General features: G+C 37.4%; 1 protein-coding gene across 1 annotated transcript in view; it reads right to left on the bottom strand.

Annotated features, from left to right (window-relative positions):
* Window positions 1–8,487: 8,487 nt before the first annotated feature.
* The window catches only part of DKK2 (dickkopf WNT signaling pathway inhibitor 2), a 101,530-nt gene continuing 82,317 nt past the window's right edge, over window positions 8,488–27,700 (bottom strand). The window contains exons 2-4 of the mRNA XM_032860329.1: window positions 14,919–15,069; window positions 13,565–13,720; window positions 8,488–10,906 (exon numbers count right to left, since the gene is read on the bottom strand). Of these exons, the coding sequence (XP_032716220.1) occupies window positions 10,656–10,906; window positions 13,565–13,720; window positions 14,919–15,069 (558 nt within the window). The 3' untranslated portion in view covers window positions 8,488–10,655. The remainder of the gene's footprint in view (window positions 10,907–13,564; window positions 13,721–14,918; window positions 15,070–27,700) is intronic.

Raw genomic sequence — 27,700 nt, 5'->3', positions numbered from 1 at the left:
AGACGAGGTATTTGTAGCAGAGGAACATGTGACATTTCTCTTTTTTCTAAATGTACAAGAAAAAAAGCCCAACTGCAATTATATATATATAATTATATATATAATATAATATATATAATATACATATCTCCATATATCTATACATATAGCAACGGATGCTCAAAACACAAAAGAGAGGTGGGAACCAAAAAGAGCTAGAGGTCTGAGAACTCCAGCTCCACTTAGCTCTAGGCAATCACTGATGCCAGAAATGCAGGTCCAGCATTTTCCTATAGTTCCTGGTATTTTGTTTTGTTTTGCTTTGCTTTTCAGGAGAATCTAGAAATCCAGATTTTCATGTAAGAACTTTCCATTTTCTCAATGTTAGTAAATAGTATAAATTTGCCAAAAATTAGGATACAAGCCAATCCACTAAATTCAAGTTATTAGTAGACAACACTAAACATATATGAAAGCTGGACGAAGGCCTGGACTTGATAATTTACCATCTTTTTTTTTTTAAAGATTTTATTTATTTATTTGATAGAGATCACAAGTAGGCAGAGAGGCAGGCAGAGAGAGAGAGAGGAGGAAGCAGGCTCCCTGCTGAGCAGAGAGCTTGATGCTGGGCTCGATCCAGGACCCTGGGATCATGACCTGAACCAAAGGCAGAGGCTTTAACCCACTGAGCCACCCAGGTGCCCCAATAATTTATCATCTTTATGATGTTACATCTTGACTTTCAAAGACTGTGAAGGAGAAGAGTGAAAAGGAAAAGCAGATTATACCTAGGTCAGGTATCAGTGAGGGGCCTGGCAGGAAACAGATGGGAGACAGAGATAGATCATTAAGGAGAGACTGCGAGAGTGAATTTATAATGGTGTAGGCAGTGTTAGGGAAAAGCAACAAAGGGTGTTGATGTACTCAGGGCTAGGTTCAATAGGAGTTAGAATTTCAATGCAGGAAGGATTCATCCGTGAAACCTGGAGAGGAGTCAGAGAAAGGGTGCTCATCCCCATCTATGGCATTTGGTGAAAGAATACAGCCACTACCAGATTATGCCATATCAGGGGAAGAGCCAAAAGCCCTGTATTCTCATTATCAGATCCTCTTCAAGTGTCTTCCTTAGCCAAACTCAGCAAGGAGTTACAGATTTAGGGAGACTTACTCATGCAGTTTATATCAGTCAATCTCCTGGGACACAAAAGGACAAAAGAAAATCATTCGTCAGGTATCATTTGTTTTTAAAGTGATTAAAAATATATTACAACTTAGTAATTATATCATTCTAATAAGCAACAAACATCTTTCTAACTTAGGACATTTTTATGGAAACCATTTACAAACTAAAAGTTGTGTGTGTTGGGGGGGTTAAGATGTATTTATTTATTTATTTGAGAGAGAGAGAGAGAGAGAATACATAGGGAAGGACAGAGGGAAAGAATCTTCAAGCAGACTCACTATTGAGCATAGAGCCCAAGATAGGACTGGAGCTCACGGCCCTGAGATCATGACCTGAGCCAAAATCAACCGTCAGACGCTTAACTGACTGAGTCACCCAGGCGCCCTTGTGGCTTTCTTTTTTAAACAGGAAATTATGGTCATTATACAAAATCTTTTTTTTTTTTTTACCTCACTCTGATACAGTATTTATTTGTAAACTTTATAAAATATATATATATATATATATATATATATATATATATATATATATATATTTTCTTCTTGTTAGCAATGTCCAAAATACTAACTGGGCAAGTTTGTTCCTTGGGAAGAAATCAGTGAGGAGAAATATCTGCTGGGGAGACAGTGATATATTGTTAGCCCTAATTCCAGCACCAAATACTGTTTTCAGGGAAACAGGAGAACTGCTTTAGGATGTATTCAGTATATCTTAGAGTGAAAAATGGTTACAAAAGATAGCCTAGCCTCAGTTCTGATGCTCATGAGCACTGTGTCAGTAGGCGAGCCACAGAATCCCCATAATCATAAGAGGGTTGGTTATTTCCAATGGAGCCAGCATATCTAATCATAAGAGTACAGACTCCTGCCTCAGACAGTCAGGGTCTCAAATCCTGACTCTAGTCCTCTTGGCTCTAAAGGGGTTGCTCTGAAGAATGACATGAGATGAACTGGAGGCACTGCTAAGCCAGTACCTGGTCCATAGTAAACATTCAAGAGAAATAAGAGTTACAAGCCTATTATAAGGAAAAAAGTAGCACACAGAATGGCATTCTGAGGCAATGTAAAAAATGCCAATTATTACCATGACTATTGTCTATATCCTATGGGAGAGTCCATATGAACATTCTTTGCCAATTATGATGAGATAAGAGCTGGGTTCTTGGTAGATGACCTGAAGAATACAAGAGGGATGTTGAACTAGCATAATACTCCATTTGGATAGTCCCTAAGTCATTGGCTTTTCTGTGAAGTTCCCATCCCTAACAGCCAGTTTTCACCCAATGAATCCTCCTCTTTAAATGCTTCTCAGCCATCAGAAAGGATGAAATCTTACCATTTACGTTGACATGGATGGAACTGAAGGGTATTATGCTAAGCAAAATAAGTCAATCAGAGAAAGCCAATTATCATATGGTTTCACTCCTATGTGGAATATAGGAAACAACACAGAGGATCATAAAGGAAGGGAGGGAAAACTGAATTTAAAGAAATCAGAAAGGGAGACAAACTGTGAGAGATTCTTAACTGTAGGAAACATACAGGGTTGCTGGAGGGAAAGCGAGTGGGGAGATGGGGTAATTGGGTGATAGGCTTAAGAAGGACATGTGATGGGATGAGCACTGGGTGTTATATACTAGCGATGAATTATTGAACTCTATATCTGAAACTAATGATGTATTATATGTAGGCTAATTGAATTTAAATTAAAAAATAAAATAAAATAAAATAAATGTTTCCTTTGATTTATTTCAAGCCTACCGAAACAAAAGTTTCTTCAAAGAAAGTTCACATTCCCCTACTCCCTGAATGTTTTTTTGAGTTGCCTCTGCCTGTCATCCCAGATGGTCAACCTTTTCAGTCTATCCCACTCTTAACACTAGCAGGTTTTTCTTGAGATTGTTTTTCCCTGTTAAATAATAGATACCTATTATCTTCTGAATCCCTAAAGCTGTTTTTGAGCAACTTTACACACATCAAAGAAAGAAATCCCAACTACCTTTAAGTTATATTTATTGTTTTTATATTAAGGAAACTTGTGGCAGCCTCCTCACATTTCTCCATAGCTCAGAATGATTTTTAACAGTCCCAAACTGAAGTCAAATGGTGTAGTGGGGAGTATACTCTCCATGGAGAATTCAAGGTCCCTTGATTCATGTAAAAATGAGTTTTGCTGTGTATTCCTCTCAGGCATTGTAAAAGGTAGCATCGCTATATTTGGGTCTTGGAAAGTTATAAGATGTGTATGTGTGTTAAATAGCTTGAATGTTACTGTGAAATTTCCATAGACATTGCTTGGTTTTCCTGTTCTATAATAAGCTTTAATTATGGCATACAGTCGGAGAAAGAATAAATGTTCATTGCAACAGACAAGAGCTCAGTGGTAAGGAGTGATAAGGTAGGAAAAGAAATGGAGGATAAAATTATCTCAATTTCATGGTCTGCCTGAAAAGCTTAAGTGGGACTTTGAGTATTTTATATGCATTAGCTGATCTGATGTTCTCCATCTGTTACTAGCCCCTGGAGGCTGACTGGCCATTAAACACAGAATGATGACTGGTGTAGCAGGTGCAGTGAAGTGGGAAGTTGTGGAGCAAATAAAACAAGTCCATGGCATCTATAAGAAATGTTGACCCCCAGGAAATTTTAAAAGGTTCTGCATTGTGGTATTCATGACGTATGTGTGAGAGGTATGATGGCAAGTGTATTTCTCATGAAAGTACTTCAGTTACTTACATATTGTTTTTTCTTTTGAATTCCCAGGTTCTACACTATATAATTACTTAAAACTCAAAGAGAACTATGCCTTCCTTTGACAAATTGCCCTCTACTGCAACTCATTGGCTCAAAGTCAATGGGAGTGTTGCCTGGGCTACACCCTTTGCTTAAATAATTTTCTAAAACCTACTGCTGTGAGTCAGCCATTCTCTTCCCGTAAGTTTTCCTTGACACTGTTTGACATCTGTATCAAATTGAAGTTTCTTATTAGCACCTTTTAGGATTTCTAGCATTCCACTTGATGCATCTGTCTCCTACATTCTGTTTTAAAACTCTTTGCCCATTTTCCGTGCTCTGGCCCCTATTTATTCCCTTTACTATGTCTTCCTACCACCCTCTCATTCTTCTGTTTGTCTGCAACTGCTTTTCTTAGTGCATTCAACAACTTCTTTCTTTTTGTTAATTCAGTTTCTCCTTTATATAATTTATTTCTCAAGCTCTCAAGATGGCTGGTGAGAAATTTGCAAAGGGCAATTTTCTAAAGAGTTGTCAACATTCTATGAGGACAATTCTTCTTTTAGATACTAAATACAAAGGTGCTGTATAGGAAAGAGCTCTTTCACCGTTTTTTTTTTTTTTCTTTTCTTATCAACAATTTCTCAATGATCTTCATCCTCGGGCTAAGCTAGAGAGGCTCTGTTGTTCGCAAAACCTGCATCCAGTCCAATGGCAAATCCAGCTAGCTCTACCTCCAACATACCCTAAAACCAACTGTCTCTCATGACCTCCAACTTACCTCAAAAATCTAAGCCACCAGTGGTTCTTGCCTGGATGCTGTCTTCTTTCCTCTACACAGTGGTCTCTGTGAACCTTTGAAAACCTGTTAGCCCATGCTATTCCTCTGCTCAAAATCTCTCACTAGCTCCATCTCTCTTTCAAAATAAAAGTAGTTATAAAGATCAATAAGGTTCTACACAATCTGACCCAACTCTTCCTCTGACCTCATCTTCTCTCTCTCTCCATTTACCCACCCCATCCAAGTCTTCCACTCAACTTCTTCTCAGCATCAGATGTTTGCTCATGTCCTTCTTCCTATACTGCTGAATTTCCAGATATTCCCATTCCCAACCCCCACCACTTTACTCAATTTCCTACTCAAATTTGCCTTCTCTAAGAGATCTCCCCTAACCACAGAATCTGTTTCTTTACGCTGCTTCAATTTTCTTCATAGGGCTCATCTTCTGTCTCCTATAGAATTTATATAATTTTTATTTATTTTCTGTCTCCAGGCATTGCCCTAAAAAATAACTGAAACGTAAAAACAATGAAAAGATGAACTTTTTTGTTTTGGTTTTCTCCTTCTATCCACCATGCCTACAAAGCTGCCTGGCACATAGAAGGCATTCTCGGTGAGTATGTGTTGATTGAAGGAATGTAAGTTGGGAGTGTCTTCTGTGCCTCGGGGCACCATTTGTTAAAATAATTTTCAGGAGCATTGATAGCAATTTTATTTCAAGAATGTGTTGATTTGCTTCTATAGCTTGAATAAATGCAGGGATGAGGAAATAAGTAATGCGTGAGTAGTGGGAGCTGCCACTAAGGCACACCCCTAAAAAAGAGCAGCTTACAAGATATTATGGAGGCCATACTACCAGACCAAACATATTCTCAAGCACTGGTGATACTTTGAATACGTTAGGTGGGTAAACAAAGAAGCCTCAATGAAGCTAATACTTAATGGTGAGTTTCTAATTTGACCAGTTTTACATGAAGGCAGTAATGCCTCAAATACCACTCACTCTCTAAAAGTAGATGAAATACACAGATGGAGTCTCCTGCCAGTCTCCCTTATGGTAAAATATAGTGCTATATCTAATATCTTGGTGAATGTTTTTCCCAAGTAAGTTTAAGTACATAGGTCCTGGGTTCCAGAACTGATTTGGATTAGTTGACAATTTTTTTTTTGATTAGTTGACATTTTTAACAAAGCAAAAACAAAGAGGTTTTTTGTTCTTCTTGTTTTTCTTTTTTTCTGTCTATCTTCTTTCACTCAGATTCCAACACCTTTGCTATGGTTTTTGACAACACCATGTCATAGATTTGTTAACAGTGTATTGCCTGGTATATCTGTTCTAAGAGCTGGAGATTACCTTATTTTCTCAATGTGGTGACATCTTTGACTTAATTATATGTATCCAAAAATTGGTTGGATAATATTAAAAATTAATTCTCTCAGTGGAGATAGCTTAGTCAGTTGACTCCTGATTCAGGTCATGATCTCAGGGGACTGGAATCTAGTCTGAGGTGGGTTCAATGCTCAGTGAGAAGTCTGTTTCTTCTCTCGCCTGTCCCCCAACTCATGCTAGCACTCTCCTCTCTCCCTCTCTCTCACATAAATAAGTAAATAAAATATTTTTAAAAATTCAGGTCTCTCATTACAGTGAGATACTGTCCTGGCCAAAGCTGCTGAAAGAGTCCTACTCTGCACTGTCATTAATAAACCCTCTGGCTAAGACAGAGCAGAATACATCGGGTTGAGGAAGAAAAACTTTAGCCATTAACTTGAAGATTTTGAATTTCAGTTTCTTTGGGCTCCTTATTCTAAAGAGAAAGATAATAAATATAGACTTTAAATTCTCTGGACTTCAACTTATTTTGACATTAGCATTCAAGAGGATTTAAATTTCATGCATTAATTTCTCCTAGGTATTTCTTAATGGTATAGGATTTATATTCAAAAGTCTTTGAGTTGTTGGAATTTTATGATTGCAGTACTTTTTACACATTTTATTATCAGATACCCAATATGCCATTTAATCTCACTGCAGAACCACTGATAGATTGGATAATATGATGGGCATAATTTGAGATGCTAAAAAGAAAGAAGAGTTATTTTCCAACCCTGAGTATAGTGTGGTCTTGGAGTCAATTGAATTAATGAATTTTCTTCATCCATCTTGCCATCTCCTGGGGATAAAAATCTAAACTTTCCACTCCTGGTCCTAGGAGTATCCATGAAGAAGTAACCAGCAGTGGGGGAACGACCTCATCAGGTGTTGCTTTAGTAGGTAGCTGATCTATGATGGTATGTTCACCATGGACAAATGGCTATGTACAATGTGTTGAAAATATAAAGATCTGGGGAATGATGTGGGGGAGAGTTTTTTCCTTTTCTAGTTCTTAACATTAGTTGAATGTGGAGTGTAAAATAATCTTTGTCTCTACCCCTCACTCACTCCTTTCATGTGCTGTGAATTATCCAGTTTTATAGCATTTCAAATGAGATTCTTAAAGGAGAAATGCATAGTTCTCTTCTTTCCCCACCCTTCTTTGGCATAAATTGCCAGAAGAAAGTGTGTCACTCTGTTCTGCCCATCCGTGCAATAAATTTTACCAGGGCAGCTCCCACAGATAGAAATGATGTCTGGTGTTGTCTGAGAATGGGCAACTTTCTAATATCTTGCTCTGGAACCTGGCCCTTTCTAGTATCCTCTGGCTTATGCTACACACTATCCTCTCTGATAATTTTATCTGCCCAGGGAAATCCATCATCTGCCTTTCTTTCTTAACCTTTTTTTCCTCAAATGGCCTGAATTTGGGGGGTGGAGAAAAGTGTAATTGATTGTTTCCCCCTCAAATCCTAGGGCTGTGATAAGGCATTGTGTTTCTTAGCTAAAAGGAAGTCAAGACAATTTGTAAGTTTTCAGAGCATCTCCCTGAGCTCAGTGGAAAAGAAAAATATTACCCATATGACTGTTATAGGCTAAAAATACACTGTAGCTAGGAAATACAAATGTTCTCAATTTGAGGAAATGAATAACTATTTAAGAATAACTATTTAAGTGCCTAATTAGAATAATGTGGAAGTTATTTCAGCAATATTTGAGGTATCTTCAACTCTGACCTCCAGCTATGGGACTGTTTGAGCTTCATTATGCTGCCATAGCTACACTTAATCCATCCCACTGTCACAGAACGTTTATTTCCCACATTTCCAGCCCATTAACATCTCTAATACAACATGGGCTTCTACAACCACTCCCAGTCTCAAAATTGGTGAGTTTTGTTTATCAAAGACTCCTGACATCTCTGTATTTAGGAAGCAGAGGAAAGACTTTGCCAGGTAGTAGCTGTGAGTTTACTTAGGGCCAGGTAACTCAGTCTGTATCCATGTAGAAATAAAGATATTCTATGGCTTCATTGTGCCATTGGGGAATGAACCAATATGCTAAGCATCTTGGCATCTCTGGGGAGATTTTAATCAGGCTAGAAGATTATAGGAAATAAGCTAGGTGGCTTCAAGTGTTTTGAAGATGTTTGTGGAGAGTCCTTGTTCCAAGATGTTTCAGAACACAAAGTAGGAATAAATGGGTAGAAAGCACAGCCCGGAATATTTTAGTTTAATGAAATAGTAACTTTCTAACAATTATATCTGCCCTGCCATGAATAAACTGCCTTTAGTGATAATAAACTGTCTTGGGTCATCTCATGGTGATGTCATCCAAAGGATTCCTACCCCAACTGTCAAATCAGATTGTCCATTTGAACTCTGAGAATCTATGATTCTGTGAAAGTTTTTCTCAAATGCAAAACACAAGGAAATTTGAATTCCATTTTTGAAGGAGAAAAATTTAATATATTTTATCTTATTATACATTTTACCTAAATTACAAAGTCAATAGCTGCAAATATATTCTGCTACAAAGCTTTCTGTAAGAAATATCTCTATAAGAAAATACATCTCATTAACATTTCCTGTAAATAAATTACTTCAAATAATAATTTTGGGATGTACATAGGGAACTAATGCAAAAAACAGATTGTAAATGCGATTGCTATATAGGAAATGTTTGACTGAAATGTTCCATTTTCATGTTGCCAAGCTTATAGAAACCTGTTTGCACAGACTTTGGTTCTTGGATAGATTAGCTTATAATTTTTGTTTTAGCAGACATGTGGAGAAATGTGAATCTTAATCACCCTTGTAAATGTGTATGGGAAGCTGAAATTCTTAATAGACATGCAGGCTCAGATTTAATCTCTACTGGGAAAACTTGAATTTGAAACTGCAGGAGGGGTTTAAGTAAGAGAAAATTAAGGAGTGACTTGCAGTCTATAAAAGAAAAGGTCAAAAGTAATAACTATAAGATAATTTTTTGCTTTATGCTCTAGACATAAATATTTAGAACTGAGCAAACTAAAAAAAGGTAATAAAATGGTTTCAAAGAATTTGGAACTGTGGTTTCTACAGGTTAGCAATATGTAGATTTTACAAGTTATTCCATTTATATTCTTTACTTTCAATGGCTGCAGAAAACAGAAACGGTACCTTTGGCAAAAAACGAAAACAAAAACAAAAAAAGAGAAACCCAGCTATTAAAGAGAGAGATTGGTACAGAAATTTCAGATGGTGCCATTGGCAAGTTAGAAGTTGATGGAGGACAATAGAACCTTAAGATACTACCTGCCCTGGGAGTCTATCTTATGAGACTTCCTCATACTATTTTAGGACCTCAAAAAATATAAAATAAATATTTTGAGGTCAACTAGTGACCTACACAGAACTCATCTGCATAGTAAATATTGTGGTAGCACATCCCATGGAAAACTTCCATTTAGGTTGTGCAGCCTTGGGATTCCAATATGAATAGTCAGTTTGTGCTTCAGATACATGATTGACATGTTGCCAAAACCTGGGCACTTGACAAAGTTTTGTCCATTTCTTTTGTGTCCCTCAGTGCAGCACAAATGTAGATCAGTTTCTGTTTTCAGCTTTTCCTGACTGTGCTGCTACATATGTAAAGAATAAATGGGTTTACCAATCTAATTCTATCAAACACACGGAATGCCAAAGCTTCAAAAAATAACAATCTGTTAGTGTTGATTCTGTATCTTGGACATCTTAAATTTTTTTGCAATCTGTGAAATTCCACTCTTTACTATTCACAATTAATTGGGATACTTTGGAAAATAAAATATACTCAAGGTCGGAATCACATACAATCAAGAAAATGTAAAATGCCATTCCTTTAGAATGTGAATGGACTGTTTTGTCTTATACTGGTTCTTGGGAATTACTAGTGAAAATCAACTTTTGAAAAATGTAAATAAACAGTTGAAAGTAAAATAAGTTTGGTTTTTCCTAAAGGCATTCAAAAAAGCCTTGCAATTATTTTGAGATTATTTGGAAAATACTGACTGCTTTTTTTCTTGTCTACCAAGGCCTTTCATTGAGCCATAGAAGTAGCATTCCAAACCAAAAGGTGATTCTGTGTTGCAAATTATCTATGTTCCATGCTTTCATTTCCTATTTAACAATGCTTTTTATGTTAGAGCCTATTGTATGCCAAGGGACTATTTTGTTAAACTATAACTTTGAATTAGAAATATGGCTTTTAGGTTATTTCTATAGGCAATCACCAATCTGAAGGAAACTGATTCTCCAGCACAACCTAAACTCTTGGAAAGTCATATGGTATTCGTCAGTAATTTTCACTGTGTGCTTTTTTTTTTTTCAGTAATAGCATTTTCACAAACGTGCACATTATTTACATGAACAAGTTGAATCATGGAAATGCATCAGTTGTACTACATTTGTTACCCCTTTCTAATCTGCTTATTCTCTTTTCTTTTTTCTCTCTCTGTGATCTCTATATTCTTATCACTTTCCTTATTTGAGCCATTCTTCTGAGATCCAAATCCTATTTTTCACCATGCTATAATGCATTAAATACACAGATTCACAGTCTGCTAGGGATGATTTTCCTCAGAGGTGATCATATTTTCTGACACACGTGGAGTCTGGCTTTGGAAGAATAGGTGGCATCTTTCCATACTTTACAAGACAGGCCCTTTGCACAGTCACACCGCTGAAAAATTTCCAGCCCATGAGAGCCCTTCTTGCGCTGTTTGGTACAGACTTCCCCCTGATGGAGCACTGGTTTGCAGATTTTGGTCCAGAAGTGGCGAGCGCAGCAAAACCCTTCGATGCAGTCTGATGATCGTAGGCAGGGGTCTCCTTCATGCCCTGCAGAGATGGTGACCAAAAGATATTATTATGACAATAGGAAAAAATCCCACTTTGCATTCAGAGGTACATACAATACTTTTACTTGTACTGTCTTCCATGAAGTTATCATTTATGATGGAAAGTCTTGAATTCCTATCACTTGACTCTCCCTCTAATCATGTCAATCCATTATTGTCTATTTTGATTAGTTGCAGTCTGAATATCAAGTTTCATGAAGAGCTAGGACTGTGCTTCATCTTCTCTTTACTTTGGCATGGTCTGCTCTTAGATATTTCTCTGATCATTTTTGTTTATGAGGTGAGTGAAAAATAAATAAAGAGAACTACTTTCAAAGAAATTAATATGATACCTTCTTGGAAGGTGTAAATAAACTGTGTTTCAAGGAGAATGCTGAAAATCTCAGGGACACCTAAAACCCTGCATCAGTGTCTAGCCAGGAGAACAGAAACTTAAGGTAGAAGATGTTTAATGCAGAGAAGTAGGCATGCAGGTGGTTGCAGGGCTAAGAAGGATCAGAGGATGGTAAAGCAACAGAGCAGGAAGCCACTACCACATTCAGACTGGAGGATCCAAAGGTAAAGATCATGTCAGCATCTGGGGCCAGGAATCACTAGCTGGGACTGGAATCCCAAAGGCCCTCCGGACAGGGAGTCTAGTACCATTCAGTCTCTAAAGAGTTGTGAGTCAGAGCAGAGTAGAGAAAGGGCAGACAGCTCCAGAGTCAACCAAGAACCCATCATTTAAACATGTGGAAGAACAAATCTGGATATTTAATTCAGAATAAATGGCCAAGTCAGCAAAGAGCAAACACACATCACAGCTGGGTAGATGTGTCACCTATATAAAGAAGGGATCAATAAACTTCCTATATTTTTGCCAGATTGTATATATTTAGGCTTTTTAGGCCATATGATCTGTCACTTCTCAATTCTGCTGTCACAAAAGCAGACATAAGTAATGCCTACATGAATCGGCAAGTTTATATTCCAGCAAAACATTGTTTTACGAAAACAAGCTGTAGGACAGACTTGGCTCACAGGCCATAATGTGTCAATCCTGGCCTAAAGGATTATCTGTCATCCCAGAAGGAACCAGTCCCACTGTGGGAAATGGACACGACCCACTAGCCATTGTCACAAGAGTTCTTCCTAGTTGCCATCAGAAAATTACACATAAAACTATATAAAATTATTAGTAAATTTGAAACTGTACTGTGACATAGCCATCTATTGGAATAAGGAAGGATACTCGTGTAATGACAAATGCATGTGAATTTGGTGGAATAGAAATAGGACACTGAGGGGCGCCTGAGTGGCTCAGTGGGTTAAAGCCTCTGCCTTCGGCTCAGGTCATGATCCCAGGGTCCTGGGATCGAGCCCCGCATCGGGCTCTCTGCTCAGCAGGGAGCCTGCTTCCTCCTCTCTCTCTGCCTGCATCTCTGCCTACTTGTGATCTTTGTGTGTCAGATAAATAAATAAAATCTTTAAAAAAAAAAAAAGAAAAGAAATAGGAGACTGGGTAAAGACATAGGTCTTCAGGGAGCATAGACAAGGGATAATTGCAGAGGAGCTGTCAATCTTTTTTAGCACTATCCATGTCAGCATTACTATTCCAGATCTGACTAATAGGTCAGGTATTCTACAGGACACCTGCTCTGCAGAACATAAAAATGTGGGGAAATGTTTCTGTGGTCAAGAAATATGGGCACAGGGCACCTGGGTGGCTCAGTCGGTTAAGCCTCTGCCTTCAGCTTAGGTTATGATCCCAGGGTCCTGGGATCGAGTCCCACATCGGGCTCTCTGCTCAGCAGGAAGCCTGCTTCTGCCCCATCCCCCGTGCCCACCTGCCTCTCTGCCTACTTGTAATCTCTGTCAAATAAATAAATAAAATCTTAAAAAAAAAAAAAAGAAAAAGAAAGAAATATGGGGACACACAGTGTTTAAAAACCTCATCCAGTTTTCCTCATTGCTGGGCTTCTCAGAGCCCTCAATATACCAATTATATAAAGTTCCCAAACTGGGAGATGTGTTATTACAAAACTCTTGAACACAGCACACTTTTATTCGCAGAATGTCTTAAAGGAGTGATGTTCTACAGATTACACTTGAAAGAAGCCTCCTTTAAAGATAGATGTATTTCATGCCTTCAATGTTTTACTATTAGTAGTAAAGTTCTATAATTACATGCTTTCAAATTTTACTGTTAGTGATTAGGCTTCCAAATATTTTGATGCAAGTAAGGGGATTTTATGACCATATAATTTTACTAGAAACCAATTATTTTTGATAAGTTGGTCTATAAATAGTGTATTACGTGGTTGTTTAGTGAAATAAAATTTCTGTAAAGGTGAGAAAAAGATTCAAAAGCTTAGGGATGTAATCATATGACTGCAAACATTTAAAGGGAGGACTGTTTAGAAAATGGCATGATTGATCAGGGGTGCTGCAGTTTTCATAATATATATTCCTAACAATTTAACAGCTCTTAGAAACCTCCACCATCCTAATAATAAATAATTAATAAATTCAGTTAAAATCTTGCCAACAAAGTAACTTCCTTGTTTTTTTTCTAAAACCAATGTAATGAATTATCAATATTTTAATTCTACTTCCCTCCAAACAAGAAAAAGTAAGCATAGAGTTACAGATTTCCTACCTTTTATGTGTGACATCTTAGTGTGTGGTCTTCCTAGATTTTGCCATCCCAAGTCGTGGTTTGAGTAATGACCATGGTTTCGATCTCTATGTCGGGAGCCATCCAGAGCTGGGATGTGAGGGGTTAAGATGCTCTCAGTGACAGGGATGCAGATGCCTGGAGATAATGAATAAGTAGTTAGACTGATTCAATTCTATAAAGTCCGATGCTTATCCAGCCATTGTGCTGATGTGAGGTATGACACTATCTCTTATCTATTTATCTATCTATTTACCTATCATCTATCTATCCTCTATTCATTCAGCTATTCTCTTATTTACATAAATAATATTGAATCATATTACATAATATGAAATAGAATTAAATCACTGAACCTAAGTCAGGCTTCCTTAATTTGAATCTTGTCTCTCTCAAGACCAAGTGACTGTGGGCGAAAATAGGAATAAAAACACTTCATTAAGTTGTGAATACATGTGAAGTATTTAAAATAATAACTTAGTATTAAATTAATATTAGCTATTTGTACTTTTAAAATGTCTGACCAGATATCCATCTTCAGGATCCAGTTTCCTTTGTTCATCAAAAATATAACCTTATACTACATTATAAACATCTCTAATGGCATGAGGTCGTCTTCCTTTCACCTGTCCCAGGTACTTTCATTAGGACTCTGCCCAGAGGTCAGGAGCATGTATACAGCTAGAGGTCTGATTATCTTGGTTTATATGACTACGTTTATGTTTCTGATCACCTTCTGTAATTTTTTAATGGTTTTATCCTGTGTTGTCCTTGAGTCATTGATGAAATGATGATGTCATTTCACCATTATTGCTGAATTGTCTCCCTATAAATTCATTGAGATTGGGTGAAATCATGCTTATGGAAAGGCTGAGGAACAGACTCCTGCGTCTCTGTTTGGAGGAACCACTCACTCCTTCACTATGAGTGTGGTGCAGGGTGGGGCCTTTAAAAGAAGACACCCTGAATATAAGAGTCAAGGTATGGACCTGGAAGGACTCACCACCATATTGCTAAATCACAGCAGGTTCTTTGCTCTTCTCGCATGTATTCACTTTTGTGTTTATAGATACTCACATAAAACACTTCAGCATGGCAAATCCTAGATCGCCATAGAATATAAAATGTAGAAATAGAAATCAGAGCCCAGGAAAACTAGAATTGGGGAGGTAACCCAAGTAACCATACACCTATCTAAACCATGATCCAATCCCTGCCAGTTTGGAAAGGCTCATTGCATTTCAGGGGTCTGGTTAAGGAGAAAGTAGTTGAATTAGCTAGACATGCTTCCTACATAAAAAGAAAGAGGCCGATTGACACTGAACTAGATCTTTACCATTATTGCAGCGGGTCCCGGGACAACACATGCCATCTCTATGGCAGCGCTTCTTTTTCCTTCGACACACCATGCAGGCCGAGGATCCTTGGTGGGGACTGTGGCAATATCTCCCAATTTCACATTCCTTATCACTGCTACAAGGGTAGGCCTGTCAGAAAGTGCAACAACAACACCAAACACAAAGTAGATTAGATTCCGTCACACTTATGAAAAGTCAGTGTGGGAAATCATGGTGGGAAATACATCACAGTAGGTTTCTCGTCAAAGGAAATGTGCCATTGAAATCATGTCTGAGCATGGATCCTACATAGAGACATTTCCTTCATCGAGGACCCTATAAATATTGATTGTTGGTGGGGACAAAGATAGAGTTGATGCTATTCCAGTATTTTTGAAGACACAGCTTTGGAGCTGGAATTTATATTTTGTGTGAATCCGTAGAGCCTTTAAGAGTAACTTTGGGGGCTCAGAAATAGTTGTAATTGTAATAATGACACTGATTTATGGTGTAAGTGAAACAGCTTCACTATTCCGTTTTTATTCTACTAAACTGGATAAGAAGAAGTTTAAATAAAACAACAAAGGACTGTGCTAGAAGCTAAAACACATCTCCTGCCTCATTAGGGAACAATTACATTAAGAGCGACTCTCCACAAATTCTGTCCATGAGGATCATGGAAGAGAACCACTTCTAGAACAGTGTGAGGTAACAAGCTATTTGGCACAAAGAAATCAAGGAGCAGGATCCTTATTCCAAATGCAAGAGGTGAGCAGTAGTGGGGTTCTGAGTGGTAAGGGAAATGCTCAACTCCAATGGCATTGTGCTCTCAGGAAATGAAAAGGAAGGCTCTTTATATACAAAAAGAGCCCTATGGCCTATAGCGCCTTCAATTTATACAGAAAGGACCTAGTGTCTCCATTTCTCACCGTGTGAGGCTACTTAAACAGTACCCTAGATGATCTCCCAAAATAAAAATACATGCTCCACTTATGTACTCCTTGCCTCTTGGAAGTGTTCGGGACACTCAAAATGTCCCCGTCTGCAGAGATGGAGTTGAGAAATTGAACTGCCATGCCACACATCAAACTTCCTCATGTTTTGAAGCATGTTGACAGGGAGACTTATTTATAAGTTGTTTTTCTTTTCTTTTTGTAGTTCTTTCCTGTTTTCAGAGTAATGGATTTTTTTTAATTGAAAAATAAAAAAAGTAAAAAGAAGCTATGTAGTTGTTTTTAAGCCTGCATAAATGGTATGAATGCAAACCTATGGGCTAAAGTTCTTGCGACTCTCAAATAATTAGTGGGATTTGAGTGCTTTGCTTATGAAATGAGGTCTGGTGACCTAGGTCTGCATGCATGGTCTATTTCTTTTCCCTTTTTTTCTCCCTCTCTTACATTCTCTTCCTCCTGCCTCCCACCCTTCTGCTATGTGTGGCTACATTCAGTGTCCCCACGTTTTTTTGTTTCCATCAGATCCTCTTCAGCTTAACAGAGGAAATAAATGTGAAGCTGATATGTAAGGTTGAAGACTACATATTCTACGGGAGAAAACACTTTCAGCTTGATTACAAGAGGAAAATCACAAATTTCAAGTTGCGAGTGCTTTTGAAGGATTATATGGTGGTCATGTTTGATGCCTACATTATAATTGTAGCCAAATAAAGCTATAAAATGAATTTTCATATTATTGTCCCTTTCTGGATCTCCATCATTAGGCTTAATGGAGAATCTGAATGAGGTTAAATTCAGAATATTAGTCCATTTTTCAAGATTCCAAGACTGATGAAAACAAAACAAATGTCACTTCCCGCCTTGCCACACTCTTTCCCCCAAGCACTTTACTCCCTCCACAGTTAAACCCATTAATTTTAAGTGAAATACAATTCACATGTTTCTGATTCATTTACATTTATTTCATCAAATTGTTTTGCAAGAAACATTTGATGTCTTACAAGTTTTTTCTTTTTTGCTTCCTTAAAAATAGGTCATGCTCTTTCAATGGAAATACTCATGTGTTACCTAAAACATCATGAGCAATTTGCAACACAAACAACAAATCTTCAAGAGATTCTGAATACAGAATAATACTTAATTCCATTCCTAAAAAAATAAAATAAAAACAATAGTCTATAAGGTAGCAAACAAGTTGTTTGCTAAAAATAGCAGTTCATTTTGCAGAAAATTGTAGAAGATACATCATTAACTTCCCATTCTCAGTTTGTGGGAAATGGAATTTCCCACAAATGCTTGAAATGGAAAATATTTGATGCATGGCACACCTGGATGTCTCAGTTGGTTGAGCATCCGACTCTCAGTTTCGGCTCAGGTCATGATCTTAGGGTCAAGAGATCGAGCCCCACTATTTGTTCCACACTCAGCATGGAGTCTGCTTTAGATTCTCTGCCCCTCCCTCTTCCTCTGCCCCTCCCCCCACTCTCTCTCTCTCTTTCTAAAATAAATAAATAAAAAATTTTTTAAAAGAAAATATGCAATGCAGATGATATTGCAAAAAGTAATATGTATAGTAGTCCTCTGTTTGAATGGGATCACGGTAAAATTCTCACAAGTTTTTCAGAGGAAAGCTCAGTTGGTCTAAGAGATAAAATATGTTAGAGGAAATACAGTGTTAGTATGCTATTTTTGTAGTTTTACTTAAAGCCAATTTAAATAGAAATGACACAGGCAGAAAAAATGCAGAATTTTATGTGATAAAAGATTATTGTTAATTTGATCTTGCACTTGAAATGCAATCCCAGGACATAATATTGAGAGCAATTCTTTGACCATTGAAATAAAATTTTAATAATCAAAATGCGAGTTTATATTATATGGCTTCTAGTATGCTTATGAAACTCCCTGCTCCAATAAACAGCCTTCAAATATGAATAAAGTAAATGATAAGACAAATTGATTGAAGCAGGTCTTTGGGAAAGCAAAGAAGACGGGAGAGTGCTTCACCTTCTGAAATCATTGTCTCCCAAACCAGATCTACTCAGCCATATAGCTTCCTTTGGCATAACCATTAGCAACAAAACACAGAACATGGGAAAATATGGATCTAAACCATTAATAGCAGTTCTCATATTTTCAGCCTAATACATTATTTTTTAATAAAGAGCTTTAAATAAGACATTTTTGTCTCAAGGATAAGTTCTCTGCAGCTTGCTAGTTTCTTCCATTTCCCCCTTAAAATGTCTGGAAATGTTATCATAGCAGGCAAGAGAGGAAGGGAGGTAGAATGGGAAGGAGGGAGAGAGAAAGAGAGAAGCGAGAGGGAAGTACATGGTTAAAGTAGTTATGGATGATTCTGAAGTAGTGATGACTGTGGCATTAATAGGCCACTGAAGGGAATTATATACATTAATAAAAGTGCCATTCAGAAACTTTCCCATAGAAAAATTTTTATTTTCTGCTTACTTCAGCCTCAAAAGCCTATTACTTTTCCCATCTGATGATGGTTTTATGGCATACAAAAATGAATTTGAGTATCTTAGTCTAACTTTTCATTTAACAAAAGCAATAATATGCTTCCCTATTACTTATTTGTATAAATTAATAAGAAGACCAATTTTTTTACTTGCTATGGAAATTATTAATAGTGAATTTGCATGGTTTTTCATTGACTTGTCTAGATGAACAGTCTGAGGAAAGGTGACATTGGGCAGCATGAGCATCCAGGAATACTTGCCTTGACGCAAAAATCATTCATGACTTAGCCTCAGTCACAATCAGGACATGGGTTCATTTGAGACACCTAATAATAGCAGATGATGGGCCATGAATTAAGAATATATAAGAGCTGTCCATGATCAGGCCAAAAAAACAAAGAAGTTTTGCCCAACCCCTTTTCTAGGCTAAAAATAGAATGATTTCTGTAAATAGCAACACTAGTTAGACATGAACTAAAAAAAGAGTGAATGCATTGGACACAGCTTAAAAATAAAGTCCACCAAACATAAGCATTTCTTTTTTGTATAAAGGATTTTTTTTTCCTATCTGTTCCTCTGTGCTAATGCTGAATCGTTATTTAAAATTCTAGCAATGAAATAAAGAGAGCACAAGTAACTTCTGCGGATAAGTACTATGTGCTCAGAAGCAGAGAACTTGGGGATTCAGGGTCCTGCCCTGGCTTTCTGGCCTCCCTACAAGGTATGGTGATGAAGAGAATGATCTCGTGACAGTCTGAACCACACATAGATAAGGGGTTTTCAGTGCTGACCTGTGCGCCAAATTCGGAGATGAGAAAAGTAAACTTGGCCACTTCTCTCTCTAGAAGCCTGCAAATACCAACAACACGTCCTGGTGCAGCTGTGGCGTAGAGAGAGAGAGTACGGCAGGCAACATGGGAAACACCGTAAACAACATTTTCCCGTTTTATTTCTCGACAACAGATTTGTGTCCCCTTAAACTCAATGTAATCAGAATTACAAGTAAAGGCCCATCATGCAATTAGTGATAATTAAATAATATTCTAAAGAAGGAAATAAAATGAAATGTAACTCGATCTTATTTGAACTAATTGAGCCCCCCCCCCTTTTTTTTTGATTATTCTCAAAACTGCAGGGAGAAAAAGACCTGCTAATTTGAGATTAAGATTCGGGGTGAAATTTATTCTAATTTTTCAGGGCTGCCCATCCCCTTAAACATACAGAAGTGACGATGACGGAATCAGACCCCTAAGAATAATGACACAGAAAAAAAGTGTTTTAGGGATCTCAGCAGCACCAGCTACTGAACAAAACTTTGGTCACAACTAAAACCTTAGTGTAACTCCTGAGTTTTCAAAATAATGACCTTGTTCCTGTTTAATGATGGGGAGAAAAAAAAAGAGAGAGACATCACATAGTGTTCATGTGGGCTGGCCACCCATCCGGATTCTTGCAAGACCGTCCTAGTTTTGTTGTTATTGTTTTAATCGGGACAATCCTTTGTCCCCGCAAGCACTGTTTGTAACAATCGGAAGTTTTCTGGAGCCAGGAAAACATCATCAGCTGGGCAGGCAGAAGAAAGCCTGCAGGGGGACGACCCAGCTGTGGCAATGAAAAACATTTGGGGCGAGTGGATAGAAGGAGGTAGTAGCAAAGGATTGGGGACTAGAATGTCTGGGGTCTCAAAGAGAAGATAGCAGAAGGTTGACAATTATTGGGAAATTGATGCCATCAGACTGGCTTCCCCTAGGTCCTTAAAGAAAAGATTAATTTCTCTTGCTCTGACGTTCCACATGATAGTTCTCTGTTTCAATGTATACCAAGGTTTGCTATCCTTTAAAAAGGTAGTGATTTCAAAGTCAAACCTTAAGACTGCAGCTTCCAGAGGTGCGGGGACATAGAACTCAATCTGGCTAATGTGTGGTTGTATACTACATGCCAAAGGCTATGCCATGGGCTCTTTCCCTTTGTCCACAATTACCTCTAGGGTGTATCTTTGAGGATTCCTGAACATAAGGCCAGGAGGATTGAGCTTCATTAAACTGGACGGAAGAAGTTCAGATATTTCATGATGTTCCAGATATGTGCCATGGGTTCATTATGGTGGCTGTTTGGGTATTCATTCAATATCCAATAATTGTTTATTTATTGGATTTATTATTGAACATTTATTTATTTATTTATTGAACACCAGCTGCAATCCAGACACAACCAGTTCTGTGATCTACAAACATCTTCCCTGCACCATCCCTAAAATAGTACATATCCTCTCACACATTTGACATGTAAATTTTTCAGCATAATTTTAGTTTGTTTTATGAATATGTTTATAAGGTGAAATTCACAGTAATTTGACATGATTCAAAAAAAAAATAGCTTTTACCTACCTGATTGATTAATGCATACTGATCCTAAAATAAGTCACAACACAACCATGGATATTTTTCTTAGAGAAAGTTGGTTTTAGAAAACGTCTAGTTAACTCTTAAAATATACAAGTCATCACAACTATTTTTAGATACTCTGTATCCAGAATTTTCCAGCCAGGACCAAGCTTCACTTTTAAAGAATTAATGACAAGACAAGGAAAGATGTGTTTAGGATATCCTAATCAACCATTAAGAACATCTTTGTTAAAACCAAAACTGCAAATTTTACTTTAGTCTGTCATCTATAAAAGGTTTTATACTGCTGGTTAATGCAGTACATCAAGATTTGGAATGCATGACGATTTTTTCCTTTCTTTCCACATAAAATGGCAAAAGACTTATTGTAAACACAGGCACATTCCCAGACAACTTTAAAAAAAAAAAATCATGGGAGTTAAGGATATGGAAATTGATTTCCTGAAAACAATTCATGCTGTGCACACCATGGAAAACCTTTGAGTACCTTTTCCACATATTCATTTTAGGGCTGGGGTTGTTAGATATTTGGTTTTTGACATGGAAGTCCAGAGCTGAGAGAATTCTGCTAATGCTGCCTGCATCATAAGTTAGGAAAGCTGGATCTCTGCCAGCGGTCCATTAACTTCCCCAGTGTATTCAGAGAGCCTCACTGAAATCCTAAGAAACAATAATTCTATGAAATCAAGGCAAGGTCCTCCCTAACTTGGGTTTCTCTGCCTTGTTCTCTGTATCTCATTAAGCTGCAAGGAGATTCCTGGGAATTCTCTACTTTGAACACAGAACACATTCTCAACTGTAACATGTACATTGTTGCTATTGATCATGGGGCAATGGGCAAAGCCACCCCTTTTCACATAGTCTCAGCATCTAGAGAAATCAACAGCTTCTAGTTTGCCTGATTTTTTTTCCCCTGTTTTTGACCCATTTTCCCCTCATTTGGAATAGACAGGACAAAAACACTTCTGTTCCATGTTCAAAAAGCAGCATCTTGGGAGTGTTTTTGCAGCAATTCTTGGAGCCCTTTATCCTCCACATATAATTATAAAGACTTTTGTAATTTGGCTATTGGTGGAGTATAATTGCTCTAACCAAAGCAGAGGAAGAAGCCACACAATTTCAAGTTGTCTTTTTTTTTTTTTTTTCCAAATCCAGGATTGAATGTCTCCAATATAAAATTTTCAGTGTAGCATTACACATTTTCCTGACCTCATGACCTTCAGAAAGGTAACGTGGTAGGAAGAATTTTGGAGTCATACTGCTGTTTGAATTATTCATTGTTGTAAGATACTTAACAGAGTCTCAGTTTCCTCCTTAATAAGACTGATATCATTCCTACCTTCAGCAGTGTTTCCCTACTTACCTAATCTTTAAAATCTCATGGGGTTTCTTTAAAAACTACTTACTCACAGACTCCTTCTCACAGAGACTCTAATTTTGTAGAACTGGATATGGTCCAGGAGTCTGTATTATTAATAAAATACTGTCCTGGTGATCATAGATAAGGTAAGATAGGGAAACACTGCTCTATAGAATTGTTGCAAAGATTAAGGATGCCTCTTGTATATATCTCATACAGAAAATGTCTGGTCCATATGAGATATGGACTCAATATTATCTTTCAGATAGACGCAGTCTAAGTGGGAAATTGGTTCCCTGACACATGAATCTAAGAGATTCACTGACAACTATTTCCCGACAGCTTCATCTTTACTCCTACTACGTAGCCACTGTGCTTAGGGATAGGCTTGAGAATTTCTGAAACTATATGGAAAAATAAAGTAACACATAACAAACACAGCAGTGCACTTTGGGAGAAACACAGTGTAGCCTCAGAGCTGTCAACACACGCATTGTGGCTGGATTGTTTCGTATCCTCATGTGGTATACACCTGTGTCTTATTGGCAATACACAGCTTTGCAGTTTTCTTTGCATCTTGTATCCTGTGGATCTTTACAAAACAAGTACTTTTCCTCCCCATATCAAGTATGATAAATAGATGATGTGTGTTTTTATTTCCTATTTCTTGTAGAGCATCAAAGTCCCTTTCCCATGAAAAATCATATTCAAAATTCAAATACTGATGCCCAGGTAGTTATGAAAACTTAACATACTTTCAAATTGTTGTTTATGAAAGACCTTCCTTACAATTACAGAATAGGTCAGTATTAGTAACTATTTCTGAGCCCAAGTGTAAACACTTGGGAATTTTAGATGTTACATGAGTTTGAGCCATTTTTCACTTGTAATATCATGGTTTATAAATGAGAATAAAAATCCAGTGAAGATATAGGTTAATGAGTGTGTGAGTGTGTGTGTATATATACACACACATACATGTTTGTGTGTGTGTGTACAAAAGTTATCCAATGTATTACTTCAGAAAACCCAAGAAATGTATAGCAGAATTTACCCATGGGAAGATAGGACAGAGAACTGAGAAAAGAGGAAAATTTTAGTTTCCATGTGAAGTCCTTTAAACATTTTCTAATTTGTACTAGATGCCTATATTATCTATGAAAATTAATATAATTTTTAAAAGAACTAATCTCATGAGATTCAGGGTAAAGTTTCTTATTCCTTGCTAATTTATGTTTCATAGTTTTTGTAGTAGGAAGGTTTGGAAGAACTTGGGTTTCCTAGAGGCAAAATTTCTTGCAAGAGTATCAAGAATCCAGACTGAAGTTTCTTAATTAAAATTTTTCGTTTTGTTTTATTGACATCACCTTATTAGCAGAATCAGACTATTAGTATGTTTAAATTATACATAAACAATCCATTGTTCCAACAATTACTTAATTGAAGTATATTCAATTACTTAATTGAAGTAAAGTTATTCATTTAGTATAGAACATCAAACTATATACTTCTCCAATCTCATTTAATTCTCTTCCATCTCCACTAGGAATTAGGCTAGACTAATAATCAAATGGCCACTTGCTGCATTGTATTCTGATTTTGAGGAAACAGTTGATGGAAGCTAATAAAATTGAAAAGCTCATTCTTTTATGGTTGGGAAGATGGAAAAGTCACAACAAAATATAATTCTCAATATCCATTTGTGGTGAAAATACTCAGTTCTTAATTAAGAACTATTTTAAGTTCTGTATAAATATTGCTTGAAAATATAAAATGTTACCATTCAAATTTAGAGTCATGAACAAGAAGGCAGGCAGCATTATTTCCCTCAAGGTGTGCTGGGAAGAGAAGCAAGGACTTGAGAAGAAGCATGGCCCAACGTGATTCTCCAGAGGGTTGGAGCAAGAGCTTTACTAAATCATGACAGACACAAAGATCGACTTGACTAAAAATATTTTGATTAAAAAAGTGGGATCCAGAGGCGCCCAGGTGGCTCAGTCAGTTAAGCATCTGCCTTCAGCTCAGATCATGATTCCAGAGTCCTGGGATTGCCCTGCATCAGGCTCCTAGCTCAGCTGGGAGTTTGCTTCTCCTTCTTCCTCGCTCTCTGACCTCCTCCCCAATCCATGCACTTGCACATGCTCTCTCTCACTCACAAATAAATGAATAAATCTTTAAAAAAATTATTGAAAAAGAAAGGGGAAAAAAGTAGAATGCAGAGGTAGTTCACAAATTTAACAAGAATTCTGCCTAAATAACTCATCTATTTCTGCCTCTGCCATTTGGAAGAAAATAGTCAATGTGTGAAGTGTCTTGGACTGGAATCATTAGGACATGACACACTAGTGACATATGGAGGGACTAAATACAAGTTACATATGCAGCCGGGGGAAGGACTTTAACTCCTGAGCTTTGGATAAGCCAACTTATCTGTTACTAAGAGAAAGGAACGGAAGTCATTTAATCCATTATTTTCCCATCCCAATTCTTTCCCATTTCCCAGCTTGAGTCCTTCTCTAGTTATCTCGAGCTAATATTTATATAGCCTATAAAACAGGTTAAGAATCTGTGCCCCATGTCCAGGTTTCATTTTTAGTTTTATGGAGTGTTCAGTTGATGGGACAGACCTCACATAGAAATTCACAAGAGGAGCACACTAAATAGACTCATATCATCATTTCTGAGCTCCAAAGTTCAGGGCAAACTGTGTTGGAGAGAGTTGGAACCAGTCTCAGGGTCTCTAACATAACAGAAGGGTTAAAGCATCTGGGTAGAATAGTTGCCTGACTTCCTGATGGATGAAATTACAATAGCTAAGGCTACTCATTTATTTCAGACATTTGCAAGATGATTGGGTTCAAAAGCCCTAGCTTGGAGAGTACTTTTATTTTTAGGGTCTGATAATAGCAATTATGTGACCACATGTTGTTTATTAAAATAAAATGCTTTTCCAAAAAAACAATCGATATCAATACACACGTGGTCTTACTTACCAGTCTTCTACCCCCATGAACTAATTTAAATTCTTATTGTGTGGAAGAAGGAAGAGAAGGTCAGCACAAAAGGACAAAGGAACTTATTCAAGCAAACAGCATGGCATAAAGACATCACTCATTGGTGTATAATCTACTTCTATCAAAAAATTCTATTTAAATTCTTTGTTACAGGATTAGAAAGGGAGGAAATTATAAGCCAGATGACAGATTCTTTGGTTTGTGTGACCCTAGTGTTCAAATCTCAGCCTCAGAAATGTGGTACATCTTGTGATGACATATTCAATGTGTTAGTAATCACAAAGAAAACATATTGAAGACGTTGGTCCCCCACGCCACCCACATTCCATACATCTGCTTTGCTGTGGTGACCAGCACATTCTCCACAGTGCAAGGGAGGTCAGATGATTTGTAACTAGATGGAAAAAAATGAAATCCTGTCTCCAGTTTTAAGTCACTTCCCCTCCATCCCTCTATCCTTCTAGCCTGTGCAATGAGTATGCCCCTCTGTATTTCTACTGCTTCCTTTGTTGGCCCTTGTTCATTACTATAAATCCCCAGATGTACTGGCATTGGACGCTTTTTAACACCTCTGTGTCTGGCTCACATTCCATACTCTGTGGAAAATATGGGGCTTTAAAATGTGAGACAGGGGAGGGAGGGTAGGAAAGAGAAGTGGAGCACAACTAGGAAAGGGAGGACCACCCCCGCAACACACCTGGCCCCGAGGACCGGGGGGAGAGCTGTACCACCTCAGCACAATCCCAGTGCTATTTACTTGTCAGAAGTCTAGGTGAACAAATGGAATAGAAATCATTAGCCCAATGGCTAATAGAGTTTTTAGACAATTTTGCTAGGATTGATCTGTAATCCTATACTTTTCTTAAATTTTGTTTTCCCTCCCATACAATGCTAAAAAGTTTCCAGAACTATGTTTGGAATACTATCTGAAATCTGTCCTGTTTGTTTGTTTGAACTGAAGGAGGCAGCTGTGTCACAATAAAGATGAACAGAAAACATTTTTGTTCTTACCATGACATATGATCCCCATCTCCCTTCCCAGCATTTGCATTACACATGCCAGCTATATGGGGCTACTTGCACATCCGTTAGCCATACTCCCTAAGGACTAGGCATTTGCACACATTTCTTTTTTTTCTGCCAAGAATACCTTTCCTCCATTTACTTCACATCCAAATAAATCCAACGCACTGTTCAGAGACTATATCAAGTAAATTTACTTTGGGAAAACCTGGGCTGGCTCCTCACGTCCAGCTGATTTGGATGTTTCATTTTATCTGCTCCCTGTTAACACCTCATGCTTATCTATACCATGATGTAGACTATGCTCTGTTCTTCCTCTGCCTTCTTCATATTCTTTGATTACAGAAATCATCTTTCACCTCTGTATCCTCAGTGGTCACATTGTGCCTGGAATAACAGCAGTCCGCATTTTGCCTAGTAATGAATTAATGAATGAGGTTTTGTTGTAAAACTGTTTGGAAATTTGTACCACAAATTGACCAAAATGCTCACATAAGTACCCATCAAAAGATGGTAAAAAAACAAACAAAAACTACAAAAACTTGGAAATTACATGGTGACTTTTTTGTATATATTTTGAGATGGATTTTTAAAAATCAGCTACATTCTACATAAACCATTTCTCATCTAGCACTGTATCCCTAAGGACATCATATGTGCTTCAGAAGGAAGGAGGTTGGTTGATAAGTAATTTTCTAACCAGTGACTTGGCCTTATATTTTATGTGAAGCCTCAGATTCACATTTTCAAGTACAATCAGACATCTTCTTTATATTACATTCCTGCAGATATTTTTCACATGTAAATTATCTAAAATGAAAAGTAGGCTCTTTCATTTCTAAGTGGTATCAATGGTCTCTGCCAACACCATCATGCTTACCTATTGGTCCTTCACAGCACTCACTCTGGATCTCACCTCTTTCCTAATTGTCCTCAAGCAATTGTTTAAGCCTATTGGTGGCGTGGAAACTATGACTCAGCACTTCTGAGGATCAGATAAAGCTGGTGACAATCCATCCTAGATGTTTCTTCCTAATTTTTCTTTGCCTTTCGCTCTTACTATTTTTCTCATTGTTGGATCATATTTGATAGTTTGCGTAGTTAACCCCACCTTTATGACATATTATTGCAAAGAAGCAAGAAGATGAGAGAGTAGCTCATGACAGCTTCCTTTCAACATGTTGGAGGTACACAGGTGGAATGCTAAGTGGATTCCGTATCTTGATACACCTTAGTCACAGCAATATAGCAACCAGTACATAACAACGAAAGCAATTTTTCCAAGTGTGTGCCTCATGGAATGCCCCACCAAGGTATTTACTGGTTTTCTGACTTGTTTATGATCTTAAACAAATTGAGGAAACAAGGTTCTCACCAGCCATGTTACATTAGTTAAGTCTCATGAGCATGTCAATTTTTACCAGAAGTCATGGACAATGCTTCTAGACTTTAACCAAATTCATTTCAAATCATGTCTATAGTTCTTATACAAACCCATCCAGCTCCCTTCATTGTGTCCCACACATTAGAATTTTAGAGACACCTGTAC

Source organism: Lontra canadensis, unplaced genomic scaffold (assembly GCF_010015895.1).
Source record: "Lontra canadensis isolate GAN:19392208 unplaced genomic scaffold, GSC_riverotter_1.0 scaffold1, whole genome shotgun sequence".
NCBI classification, from domain to species: Eukaryota; Metazoa; Chordata; class Mammalia; order Carnivora; family Mustelidae; genus Lontra; species Lontra canadensis.
This window is presented reverse-complemented; position numbering and strand designations above follow the sequence as displayed.